The sequence below is a fragment of the Chiloscyllium plagiosum genome, chromosome 31 (assembly GCF_004010195.1).
Source record: "Chiloscyllium plagiosum isolate BGI_BamShark_2017 chromosome 31, ASM401019v2, whole genome shotgun sequence".
Classification (NCBI taxonomy): domain Eukaryota; kingdom Metazoa; phylum Chordata; class Chondrichthyes; order Orectolobiformes; family Hemiscylliidae; genus Chiloscyllium; species Chiloscyllium plagiosum.
The window spans coordinates 42,041,778-42,056,080 of record NC_057740.1 but is presented as its reverse complement, the minus strand read 5'-3'; the positions used below and the strand labels follow the sequence as shown (position 1 = coordinate 42,056,080).

Below are 14,303 nucleotides of genomic sequence, written 5' to 3'. Positions count from 1 at the left end.
CCCCGGGTACAACAGAGTGTTACAAGGGGACATAAATATAAGGTGAAGGGTGGAAGGTATAGGGGGGGGATGTCAGGGGTAGGTTCTTTACCCAGAGAGTGGTGGGGACTTGGAATGCACTGCCTGTGGGAGTGGCAGAGTCAGAATCATTGGCGACCTTCAAGCTGCAATTGGATAGGTACATGGATGGGTGCTTAAGCTAGGACAAATGTTCGGCACAACATCGTGGGCCGAAGGGCCTGTTCTGTGCTATATTGTTCTATGTTCTATACAAAAACGCTGCAACATCATTGTTGCCCAGGAACTCGGACGCTACAATATTGACACTGACGGCCTGTGTGAAACCCAGCATGCAGGGGAAGGAGAGCTCGGAGAGCAAGGTGGTGAAAGGCAAAGCCGAAGAAAAGCGCTGAATCCTTGCAATCAAAGAATGGGGTCAACTCAAAGACTCCTCCTGCGGAATAAGCAAACACCTCATGACAATTCAATTCACTCTTACTCAGAACCAGTATGTCATGGTATTTAGTGCACATGCACCAACGCTTGATGCAACAACTGAGAACAAGGAGGAATTCTAATGCAGCCTTGTCCAATCTCTCTCTCAGGTCTCTGCAGCAGACAAACTAGTAATCCTCGGCAACTTCAAAGCCAGAGTCAGCAATTGGGGCAATGTAATCGAGAAAGAGGGAGTAGGAAAGCAAATCTCAAAAGACACCCTTCTCCTGTCCAAATACCACAAACACAACCTCATCTCCAACACACCGTTCCAACAAATACAAGACCACCTGGCAGCACCTATGCCCTAAACATTGGTACCTCCTTGATTACATCATCACCAGAGCGAGAGATTAGAAAGGTGTTAGAATCACGTACGCCATGACAGGAGTCGACAATCGCCAGAGGGATCATCACCTGATCTGAGCCAGGATCAATATAAATATAGTCGCACCGCAGCAGAGACAACAGAAACAGTGCTGCAAGTAGTTCAAAATTGAGGCACTCAAAGACTCAGACAAAATAATCTCATACAACCAACTCCTCCCCACAAACTTCACGACCCTTGGTGACATGGAGTTGCAAGATTCTAACAGCCTCTGATCCGCCCTCAATGCCTGCAAAAACTCAGTTGGTCATTCAACCAGGAAATACCTAGACTAATTTGATGAGAATAATCAGGAGATCCAAGAATTGATAAGCCAGAAGCACATGGCATTTGAGTGTAAATCAGCAATCACACATGGAAGGGAGAAGGCAAACCAACAGGCGACCGAAGGCCGAAGTCCAATGACAAACCTGCAACATAAAGAACAGGTGTGTGGAGAAAACACTGGAGGTCCAACAAATGGCCGACAACCACGATGTGTATGGTTTCTTCTGTACTGTCAAGACCACTTATGGACCAAACACCCAAGGCCCCACCTCACTGCTCACCAAGGAGACTCTTAACAAAATCAGAAGAAGCCAACACACAACGCTGGGGAAGCACTTCAGAGATCTCCTCAACCAGGAGGCTGACATCAATCCAAGCGTCCTTCAACACATCCTCTGCACGAAGAAGGCGGCCGCCTGCCAGCTTAAGAACAAAGCTACTAGAGCAGACTGTGTTGGAGGTGTTGAAGTGTACCAGCAAAGAACTCCTGCTGCAGCTACATGCTATGTCTGCCTTACCTGGAAGGCGAGCATCCTGGGAGAAGTTCTGAGGTTATCCCTGTCATGAGCGTTTTCGAAAAAGGGAACAAGTCCGACTGTGGTAACTACAGGGGAATCTCCGTGCTGCTAACCATTGGAAAAGTCATTGCCAAGGTCCTCCTCAATTGTCTCCTCCTGTGGCTGAGGGAATCCTCAAGGAATCGCACTACAGCGTCCAGTCGCAGAGGAACACAATGAACGTGATTTTTACCCCTGATCATCAAGGTCCGGGGGAGGCCACAGATCTTCGAATACCTCAGGAATATCCGAACGACCAAAGCAGTTATTGAGGAAGAGTTCTAGCACCGCCTCAAGTGAACTAGCGCAGCCTTTGGCCACCTGAGGAACAGGGTGTTCGAAGACATCATCAGATCTAACATCAAGTTCGTGGTTTAGAGCTATGGTAGCTCTCACCCTCCTATATGGGTCTGAGACATGGACTGTCTACAACAGACACCTCAAGGTGCTGGAGCAGTATCACCAATGCTGCCTGCACAAGATCCTGTGAATCCGCTGGGAAAACAGATGTACCAATACCTGCGTCCCTGACCAGGCAAACATCTCCAGCACTGAGGCACTGACTACCCTTGAATGGCTATGATGCGTTGGGCACAGCATTTGCATGACCAACACAAGTCACTCCAAGTAGGTGCCGTAGTCCCAGCTCTGAAATAGCAGACGAGCTCCAGGTGGACAAAGGAAGCGTGTCAGTGATACCCACAAGACCTCATTGGCAAAGTGCAGCATCCCCACCCCCGCCCCCCCAAACACCTGAGAATCACCAGCCCAAGACCATCCAAAGTGGTGGAGGAGCATTTGGGAAGGCATCAAACACCTCAAGACTTACCAACGGGAGAATTCAGAAGCCAGGTGAGAATAGCGCAAGGAGCACACTGCCACACCAACACCTCACCAACCCCTTCCCATGACTACTGTTTGCTCTAAATGTAGTAAACTGTACTGCCACCTTCAGACTCACCCTAGGTGTGGGAAAGTCATCCTCTTCTGCAAGGTACTGCCAATGAAGCTGAGGGCAACTGATTTTCCAGTGATAGTCAGCACCTCCACAAGGGAGAGAACTCTGCTTATGTCAGAAAAAGATTTGCAATTTACAAATAAGAGATAGTTTATATAGGGGCTCTGTTTATAAGGAAACATCTGAAAGATGTATCCAAGATTCCTGAACTAAACTAAACTGAGTTGAGTTTAAAGTTTCCTAGTTTGAGAGAAGATTTGTAGCTCGGGTGCTCATTGTTGCGGTTCTGTTTGCTGAGCTGGGAATTTGTGTTGCACACTTTTAGTCTTCTGTCGAGGTGACATCCTCAGTGCTTGGGAGCCTCCTGTGAAGTGCTTCTGTGATGTTTTCTCCGGCATTTATAGTGATTTATATCTGCCGCTTCCGGTTGTCAGTTCCAGCTGTCTGCTGCAGTGGCCGGTATATTGGGTCCAGGTCGATGTGTTTGTTGATAGAATCTGTGGATGAGTGCCATGCCTCTAGGAATTCCCTGGCTGTTCTCTGTTTGGTTTGTCCTATAATAGTAGTGTTATCCCAGTCAAACTCATGTTGCTGGTCATCTGCGTGTGTGGCTACTAAGGATAGTTGGTCGTGTCATTTCGCGGCTAGTTGGTGTTCATTGATACGGATCGTTACGGATCCTGTTTGTCCTATGTAGCGTTTTGTGCAGGCCTTGCATGGGATTTTGTACACTACGTTGGTTTTGCTCATGCTGGGTATCAGGTCCTTTGTCCTGGTGAGTTGTTGTCAGAGAGTGGCTGTTGGTTTGCGTGCTGTTATGAGTCCTAGTGGTCGCAGTAGTCTGGCTGTCAGTTCAGAAATGTTCTTGATGTATGGTAATGTGGCTAGTCCTTTGGGTTGTGGCACGTCCTCATTCCATTGTCTTTCCCTTAGGCATCTGTTGATGAAATTGCGCGGGTATCCGTTTTTGGCGAATACATTGTAGAGGTGTTCTTCTTCCTCTTTTTGCAGTTCTGGTGTGCTGCAGTGTGTTGTGGCCCTTTTGAACAGTGTCTTGATGCAACTTCTTGTGTGTGTTGGGGTGGTTGCTTTCGTAGTTTAGGACTTGGTCTGTGTGTATGGCTTTCCTCTATACCTTTGTGTTGAATTCTCTGTTTGGTGTTCTCTGTACCATCACGTCTAGAAATGGGAGTTGGTTGTCCTTTTCTTCCTCTTTAATGCATCTGATTTCTGAGAGTGTGGTGTTGATGATCCGGTGTGTGTTTTCCATTTCTGTGTTTTTAGTGATTACAAAGGTGTTTAAAGTTTCCCTTTCAAAGAGCCCAGTATTCACAAGTGAACAACTCAGTTAAGAAGTCATCAGAACTAAGCCTGATTCCATTATCACCCACTCAGGAGAGATGTTAGGAAGCACTTTGACACAAAGAGGGTGGTAGAGGTTTGGAAATCTTCCATAAATGGCAGTTGATGCTAGATCAATTTTTACTTTTAAATCGAAGATGGATACATTTTTGTTAAGCAAAAGGTATTAAGGGATATGGGCCAAGGCAGGCATATGGGGTTAGGCCACAGATCAGTGATGATCTCACTGAATGGTGGAACATCCTGTTTCTATGTTTTCCAATAGATTGCCACATCACCACATTGAGTCATGACTGATTCTTAGTCCAAGCTGAGTGAAATCTACATCTCCTGCAGAAACATCAGAAATTGCAATACTTCCATGCAATTGCATGTGCTTGCTGGATAATACAGGCAGTTACCAGGGAATCATATCTGCTCAGAGACATTACATTATTAAAATCTTTTTACAATGGAATGATGGCTGGAATCTCTGACTGTGATGCATGACCGAATAACCGACCCTTTTAACATAACATTTGGTGAGAGGTAGGGTGTGTCATGGGTGTGTGCTGTTCAACATATTCTTTGCTGCCATGCTTTCTGGATTTTTGGTGGAAATATTGATGGAATATACATTTAATCCAGAGCAGAAGACAATCTCTTCAATCTGAGATGACCGCAATCTTCAGCTTTCAGAGATAACTGCACGGGATTGCTGTTTGCTGATGACTCTGGCCTCATGTCCCACTGAGCATGGCCTTCAGAGGATCAGGAATTGCTTTTCCAAAAGTGGTTGACGACTATGGGCTAACCACCAGCTTAAGGACATAGAACATGGAATAGTACACCACAGTACAGGCTCTTCGACACTTGATGATGTGCCGACCTTTTATCCCACTCTAAGATCAAACTAACCTACATACCCTTCAATTCACTATCATCCATGTGCCTATCCAAGAGTTGCTTACATATCCTTAATGTACCTGGTTTGACTACCACCACTGGCAGTGCATTCCACGCACCCACGACTGTATAAAGAACTGACCTCTGACACCTCCCCTGAACAGATGCCACGAGTTGCATTCTCCACATTATAGGCATCAAATGGAAGTACAAAATGCCCAACATTGAGATACTTCAAAGAGCAGAAATACCTGGAATTGCAGCACTTCGTATCAGACTCTAGATCACAAACATTGGACACGAATACACAGAGTCATATGACTGATGATAAAATTCTAAAACCTGGACACCACCTGAGAGGTAGCCTGGGTTTTTAAAGCATCAAGGTTGCCTTGAAGGTGAACCTCATGAAACATGGAATAAAAACGCAAAATGAGGGAGGGAGGATAAAATACCTCAAAACGTATGGATGGAAGTGTAGAGAGAACAGGATTAAGTTGATGGTGTGATTCCTTCTGGAGTAAGTGACTACTACTCCCATAAGGATTGGCTACTCGAGTGAGGGTGTGACTGGCCTCCCAGAAACTCTTCTTCAACAGTCTGTATTTTCAGAAGAGGTGGGGATAAAATGGTAACATTAAGTGCTGCACAATTGAACTGCAATCATTGAAGGTGTTAATTGCACACACATTGAAGTAAAAAATGCACAATTACTTTAAAACTATGCAAATTATAGAGCTCCGGTTAATACAGCTAACCGCATCGGTTTTTCTGGTAAAAACAGCTGGGCACTTGGTCAAATACATTTCAATTAACGTCCCAAAACGATATAGCGACAGGTCTCCTGGGAACCCTAGCTCATGCAAATATTGAAAAGGGTTTTTTTTTGAGTCCTATTTTTGGAATGTGCAAAGCCAGTTATTGTTTTCGAGTCTGAAGTTAGCCTTTATCTCTGTATTTTAAAGACAGGCTAAAGATCTGATTCTTTCTACTAATGCAACTTTGCCAACCAAAACCAACAAACCCATTCTAAAAGATGAAAGAGTTAATCTAGGTTTGTTCGATACATCATTTCACCTGCATGCCACTGTAATTCTTTGCTATAAATTGTGTCTGACGATCCTGCTTCACAACCTGATGAAGCAGCAGTGCTTCGAAAGCTTGTACTTCCAATTAAACCTGTTGGTCTATAAGCTGGTGTTGTCATTTTTAACTTTGTCCACCCCAATCCAACACCAGCTCCTCTACATCATAACTTTGAAATGGTGAGTCTTTTCTTTTTAAATGTTGCAAAACGTATATGCCAATGAGGCTTTCATTTGGTATATGCTCAGTTCATAACAGAGTCTACAGACTATTAAACAGTATGTTAGCGCAATTTACTTTGTGGTAGTTATTTACACAGCAGTAATTTTGGGGTCATATTCTCCTCATGCAGTACTTACTTTCTAATCGTGTCATCAACTTGGAAGAGTTTGTCAGCTTGATCTAGTTGGCTGAACTCTAGCCTGTGGAGCTAGTCATTTTAATTTTTGGTGCAGTTAACAGCTGCATGTTCTGAAATGGGGAAATGGCAGAAAAGTGGACGTGAGGAGTGTCAGATCAGCCACTATTCTACTGGCTGTCAGAACAGGCTCGAGGAGCTGAATGGTCTATGCCTGATCCTATTACTCATAGTCTAACTGTGTCACATAGTAACCAACGAATGCAATCCCCTGCTATTTCCCCATTTGGTAGTATTTATCCAAATCACTTCTAAATGTTACTGCAGAATGTGCTTCCCTTTCAGCCAGTGTATTCCAAATCACAATGCTACAGCAACATACAGTTGGTTCTGTTTTTGTGTGATGTCGTGCCATTTAAATTAATGGGGCTGGAATTGTGTTATAGCCAATACAGCTAAGGAAAGTTTGTGTTCTACAATAACGGTCTAATTTCTTCAATAGTGTTAAAGTCAATTCGAGCTGAAGGAACACTTGTTATAGCAGAACTGACCGTATGCTTCAGTAATTTTGTCAATCTATTTAGATTTGTGACACCTTAAGCAATCTTAAACCCCCTCTGCATCGTCACAAAGATTCTGACAGCTTCTGAAGGTGCAATGCCTAGTTTGGAACTACAATACTCCTTCTGGGGTCTAACCAGTGTTTTTGTACTTTTGGCACAATTTGTTTTCTACTCCATGCATCTATGGATAAAGCCAAGAATTTCAATGTACTATTTGCACTGCTGCCTCACAGCGCCTGAGACCTGGGTTCAATTCCCGCCTCAGGCGACTGACTGTGTGGAGTTTGCACGTTCTCCCCGTGTCTGCGTGGGTTTCCTCTGGGTGCTCCGGTTTCCTCCCACAGTCCAAAGATGTGCAGGTCAGGTGAATTGGCCATGCTAAATTGCCCATAGTGTTAAGTAAGGGGTAAATGTAGGGGTATGGGTGGGTTGCGCTTCGGCGGGGCGGTGTGGACTTGTTGGGCCGAAGGGCCTGTTTCCACACTGTAAGTAATCTAATCTATTTAACAGCAATCTGAATCTGTCGGTAGATTAATCTACACATATACACTCCCAGATGTGCTCCTTACACTCTGCAAAATTGTTTTACTTAGTTTGCCTCTCCTCATTCTTCCTAAAACGTAACACTTCACATTTCCCAGTTTACGTTCCATTGCCCTGGTGTACTGAACCTACAGCCCACCAGAGTATTTCATACAACCAGACTTCTACCCAAATGGAGATGAATTGTAATGCTTGTTCATACAGTTCCCATAATTAATAACTACATAATGCCATACAATAATTACAGATGAGAAAAGAGTGACTTAAAGTGAAAGGTTATTGTTTTTGAATTTTTTTGTTTTGTGCTTTATTTGAAGCCAGAGTTTTAAATACTGATAAGTAAAACTGGAAGATCTTTCAAGCAGCTGTTCCTTCCATCAGGAGCCTTTCTTTCCTGCATGTGTTTTACAGGCTTATTGGTTTACCAATCAACAGCAAATGTGGGAGAAAACCAACTGGTGTCTGGGGGAGCCATGAGCAGCCTGAGGCCTGATGCAGTGGCAGTTTGCCTGCGAGGGGATTAGGGGAACAAACAGCTATCAGGAATAATATGACTTGGGCAGAAGGAAAGAGGAGATGAGAATCGCATCATAGGGAGAAGACGAGGGTTGGATGCAGAAGGGAACTGGTAGTGGAATTATCCATGCCTGTAAAGGGGGAAATGATTGGAACCATGTCTTTCTGGAATAAAAACTTGGCTGCTTTCATTTCAACACCACGTATTTGCCGGCAGGGTGAAACTACTCATACAATTATGAGCTCAAAGCCCCATGGACTATTTCCTTGAAGTTAAACAGGGCAGAGTAAGACAGGGTGAAAGAGGTAACAGAGTGAGAAGGGATATAGATGGGGAGGGGCATAATGGTAGGGGAAGGGGTGTTAAAGAGAGGTAAAGGGATCAGACTGCCGAGAAAGAAAGGAGAAAGGGAGAGAAGGAAAGGTCAGAGGTTGGAATACTGCAGCGAGTAACTGACCTGACTGCCCAAGCCTGTCCATCACTTACAAGGCACAAGTTAGGAGTGTGAATGGAATACTCCTCACTTGCCAGGATGTGTGCAGCTTCAACAACACTCAAGAAACTTGACACCATCCAGGACAGAGCAGCCTGCTTGATTGGCACTACATCCATAAACATCTACTCTCTCCACCAGTAAGGGCAGCACGGTGGCTCAGTGTTTTGCACTACAGCCTCGAATCGCCAGGGACCCAGGTTTGATTCCAGTCTCAGGCGACTGTTTGTTTGGAGTTCGCACATTCTCTCTGTGTCGGCATGGGTTTACTCCCACAAAGATGTGCAGGTCAGGTGGATTGGCCATGCTAAATTGCCCATTGTGTTAGGTGCATTAGTCAGAGGGAAATGAGGAGAAAGTGAGGTCTGCAGATGCTGGAGATCAGAGATGGAAATGTGTTGCTGGAAAAGCGCAGCAGGTCAGGCAGCATCTAGGGAACAGGAGAATCGACGTTTCGGGCATTAGCCCTTCTTCTCCTGAAGAAGGGCTAATGCCCGAAACGTCGATTCTCCTGTTCCCTAGATGCTGCCTGACCTGCTGCGCTTTTCCAGCAACACATTTCCATCTCAGAGGGAAATGAGTCTGGGTAGGTTACTCTTCGGAGAGCCAGTGTACACTTTTTGGGCCAAATGACTTGTTTCCACACTATAGGAAATCTAATCTAATACTCAGTTACAACTACAACTATCACTACCACTATCAGATGCACTGCAGAAATTCACCAAAAATCCTGAGACAGCACCTTCCAAACCCATAGTCACTTCCACCTAGAAGGACAAAGGTAGCAGATACATGGGAATGCCAGCACCCTCAAGTTCCCTCCAAGCAACTCACCATCCTGACTTGGAAATATATTGTCGTTACCTCACTGACGTGAGGTCAAAATCTGGAATTCCCTCCTGAATGCATTGTGGGTCAACCAACAGCAGATGGACTGCAGAGGTTCAAGACAGCAGTTCACCCCCACCTCAAGGAGCAACTAGGACAGGCACATCACACAAATAAATTTTAAAAAGGGAAAGTAAACAAAGGGAAGAAATCTCAGGATGGAAGTCAACTCAATTCCAGCACCTCTTTCATGTGATTTCTGCTATCGCCAACTCAGTGCATTCCAGAGGCAACTCAAGGTCAAGACTCATTAAATCTTTGCCACCCCCTTCCCTTACGATCATAGATTCATAGATACCCTTCAGTCCAACTCGCTCATGCCGACCAGATATCTTAACCTAATCTGGTCCCATTTGCCAGCACTGGACCATATTCTTCTAAACCCATCCTACTCATATACCCATCCAGATGCCTTTAAATGTCGTAATTGTATCAGCCTCCAGCACTACCTCTGCATGAAACAGTTGCCCCTCAGGTCCCTTTTATATCTTGCCCCTCTCACCCTTTAATCTATGCCCTTTAATTAGGATCTCCCCCAACCCAGGGAAAAGACCTTGTCTATTTACCCTATCCATGCCCCTCATGATTTTGTAAACATCTGTAAGATCACCCCTCAGCCTCTGAAGCTCCAGGGAAAACAGCCCCACCTTGTTCAGCCTCTCCCTGTAGCTCAGATCCTCCAACCCTGGCAACATTCTTGTAAATCTTTTCTGAACCCTTACAAGATTCACAACATCTTTCAGATAGGAGGGAGACCAGAATTGCACGATATTCCAAAAGTGGCCTAAGCAATGTCCTGTAGCTGCAACATGACCTCCCAGCTCCTGTACTCAATACTCTGACCAATAAGGGAATGAACTGAGGCTGATTCTATTTCTCTCTCTAGTTCTGCATCTTAACCAAAAAGGCAAAAGTTTGCTTTATTCTTCAGCTTTGCTGCTTGGAAATTTTAAATAGCAATTTCTATTACTTACTCAATTTAGCACTTTTGAATTTGTTTTGAGATAATTTAGATTTATTGTAGTGTCATCTTTGCAACTTTCTCACTGCCCACTGAGAAGTAGAAAAATTGAAATCATAGAATCAGAGAATCCCTAGTGTGGAAACAAGTCATTTGGCCCAAGTCCACACCAATCCTTTGGAGAATAACCCACCCAGACCATTTCCCCCTACCCTATTACTCTACATTTCCCCTGACTAATGCACCTAATTTACACATCCCTGAACACTGGGTAATTTTAGGATAGCCAATTCACCTGATCTGCACATCTGTGGATTGTGGGAGGAAACTGGAGGACTCAGAAGAAACCCACGCAAACGCGGGGAGAACATGCAAACCACACTCAGACAGTTGCCCAAGGCTGAAATTGAACCTGGGTCTTTGGTGCTGAGGAAGCAGTGCTAACCAGTGAGCGAAATGTACCCCCCAACCACCCTCCCCCTTCCTCCATTTCTCAGATGCGAAACTGCACTCCAGCATTGTCATTGGTTCTCTTTTGTACCTTCTAATTAGTGACCAGAAGCTGCAAATGTAGCTGATGCAGCCTTATGCAACCGTGAGATATTGAAGAATTCCATGTTATGCTTTGGCCTTCAAGAGTTAACAGTGAAAAGACCAGGGAACCAACCTGGGAACATCTAAACCTTGGCTTGAAACATAAGAAACAGCAAACCTACACCTAATTAGACTGAATCTGTGTTTTTATAAATCAGAAATGGCAAACTAATTTTTCCGTCAGCCACTTACCCGAGTGCCAGGATATCGGAAAGGAACTGCAAACTACTGACAGCAAAATATCTGAAGTATTTCAATCTACTACAATGCTTGACATTTGACAACTAACCCACTAAAATTGCTCTGCTTGAGAACTTCATAAAAGCAAACGGAAATTCTAGAAGCATTCATTAAATTTACATCTATCATTTATGCTATGTGTTAAAAAAAAAGCAACTGAGAAATGGAGACTGTATGCGCTTGCTTTGGTCTGGACTAGATTCCAGCCCATGGCTGTAGTGTACTTGGGTAATTAGTTCAAGAGGGGGAGGGGGGGGGAAGCAGGAAATTACAGGCCAGTTAGCTTAGCACATCACTGGTGGTGATGTTAGAAGCTACTATTAAAGACATTAAAACCGGCCCCTTCACAGGCCCCCAGGAGAACCAGGTTCAAGTCCCACCTGCTCGGAATAGGTTGATTAGAAAATTAAAAAAGTAAAAGGGCTCGTGTGGTAGTATCTTTACTTCTGAGCCGGGAGGTCTGAGTCCACATCCCACCTATTCCACAAGTGTGTGGTAACATCTCTGAACAAGCTGATTTGAAAATATCACAGCAGGGGATCGGAGAACAGAGTTTTAAATCAAAAATGGATGTCAATTTTCATGCTTGTTGTAATTAACACCTATTTTGTTACCTAGATCTCTCCTTTTCTACCATGAGCACTCTCTTTGTTTTGGTCTTGGCCGAGTCGATGAACTGTGGAGCTGGAAAAAGCACAGCAGGTCAAGTTGCATCAGAGGAGCCGGGAGTCAAAGTTGCAGGTTGGAACCTTTCATCAGGCTCCATTACCAATATTCCATCTAAACTGTGCAGCCACATAGACGCTCAGATCATCTGTGCACATTGACCAGTGTGTGGAAGCAAACACATTGGCTGCCATGGAAAAACTGAAGAGAATGTAGACCACCACAATCTGTTCAATTTGCTCCTTATCCTTCTTTGTCAACAGTACAAAATGCACCATTTTCCAGCCTTCGGTTCTAAAACGTTAACTCTGTTTTTCTCTCCATAGATGCTGCCAGCCATCTGAATTTCTTCAGCATTTGCTTTGTATTTCAAATCTGATGCATGTTGCTTTTGTTCCTCATCCAGGGAATCACTTTTGCTAATAAGTTCACATTCTTTGGTAAAGTATAGCACCCAGAACAGGACATAATACTCCAGGCGAAGCTAAATCAATGATCTAAGACAAATTTAATAATGTTTCCTTGCTTTTACACTCCATGCTCCTATTAAAAACTTAGGTTACTACATACTTTATTAAGCATGCTCTTAACCTGTCCTGCCACCTTCAATAATTTGTGCACATATGCGCCTAAGTCCCTCTGCTCTTGCATCCCTTTAAAAAACTATCCTTGATAGTGTCTGTGTTCTTTTTACCAAAATGAATCACTTCGCACTTCTTTGTATCAAATTTCATCTGCCTCCTCACTCTGTGCTCTTTTAAAGTTCAATACTATGCTCCTCACAGTTCATAATCCTTCCAAGGTTTACATACTTGGCAAAATATTAAAATTTTGCCCCGAACTCCCAAGGTTCAGATTGCAGCATAATACTTATTCACATGCCTATGTGTTATATATCAGAAAAGGCAGGGATCCTAACTGGGAAGACAGCTTAATGATCTGTCTGCAAGGTTTGCGGAGATAAACCTTCCAGATAGTTATGAGCTGCTCTTTCTCAACCTTCCTTCTCCAGGTACTTTAACTTGCTTGCAGAAGCCACAGGTGACCGATTTATAATATCGATGTGCCTGACTTACACAACTGATGAGGAAAAATAAACCAGCTTTCTTCAGGCTCTTTTTTTATTGCAGAAATGGACAGCTCTTTCCTTTCTGGAGATCCGATGGTTTCCCAAATATTCATACCAAAAACCTGTTCAGCCACTGGCGAGCCAATCACATAGCTGCTGGCAGGTCGAAGGCCTTTTGTCATCGACAAAAACAGAGCACATGTCGACCAGGTGATTTTAGAGAAATGCACGAGCATGGCTGCAAGTTCAGGTAAAATGACTTTAGTGTAATGATTTACAACTAGAATCAAATTACTAAAAAGGACCGATCAGAACAGGAGGACATCCACTGCAGATGACAAAATGCTCACCCTACACTGTTATATTCAAATAAAGTGATGGCCAGACCTTTCACAACATGGTGTGTGATCACAATCAAATGAAAAAAAATTAAATCATTAATTACCAGTGGCTCAATTCAAAAGTTGCTGAGCAGTTAGAATACTTCAAAATAATAAGCTCACTCTACACAGTACCACTGAGAGCCAATTCTCTGACAGTGATTGTCAGATGTCAACAAAGCATTGACCAGAAGAGTTGCTGAGCAGAGATTTTGCCATTCCATTACAGGAAGCATCATCTATATTCAGTATGTTAAAAAAATCTGACATCTGCTTACATTATCCTTCAATTATTTAACAGTATATAGTGCCAATTTTGAAAATCTAAATGTTTCATGATCCACCCAGACTGACACTATAGAGTTATTACTGATAGAGCAAGGTGAGCAGGGGATGGCAAATTTGGCATCTTTCATTGTAAATGCAAAACAAACATCGGAAGGCATGCAACTAAAAAAAGAACTGAACATATGACATTTGAAATTAAATTGTTTCTGTACACACTGCAGGGGCTTCTTGCAACAGACTTACTTGCCAATGATTCCAGAATCTGTTATGCTTCAATAAGATTACCTCTCATTTTTACAGTCCTCAGAGAATTCAGACCCAAATTACTCAGTGTCTCACCACAGGAGACGACCCTCTCTGTAACTAACCAGCTGAACCCTCACTATATTCCTTCAAGGGAAGTATACCTTTTACCTAAAAATGGAGTGCAAAACCGCACATAACCCTCCAGATATGATCGCACCAAAGCCCTATGTAATACTCCTAAGACTGGTCCTTGTACTCAAAACATTAAGACGAAATGTTGGTTTTCCCAACTGCTGTACCTGCATGTGATTAATATGTTCCCAATAAAGCTCAAGCCCTGAAACAGTAAATGTTTGTGCTTTTTAAAAATATTAAAAACACAAGAAATTCTGCTTTCCTTCACTTTATCAAAGTGAATACTTTCTCACTTATCCACATTGTATTCGATCTGCCATTTGTTTCCTGCCCAGTCAATCTGTCCAGACCTCTTTGCAGTATC

The 14,303-nt window shown here is 43.6% G+C and overlaps 1 protein-coding gene across 2 annotated transcripts in view; it reads right to left on the bottom strand.

The window, feature by feature from the left end:
- The window catches only part of ell (elongation factor RNA polymerase II), a 147,247-nt gene that overhangs the window by 82,351 nt on the left and 50,593 nt on the right, over window positions 1-14,303 (bottom strand). The window contains exon 3 of one of the 2 annotated variants that reach the window (XM_043721513.1): window positions 5,368-5,512. The exons of the other annotated variant lie outside the window; for it this stretch is intronic. Coding sequence (XP_043577448.1) covers window positions 5,368-5,512 — 145 coding nt within the window. The remainder of the gene's footprint in view (window positions 1-5,367; window positions 5,513-14,303) is intronic. 2 annotated transcript variants of the gene reach the window in all.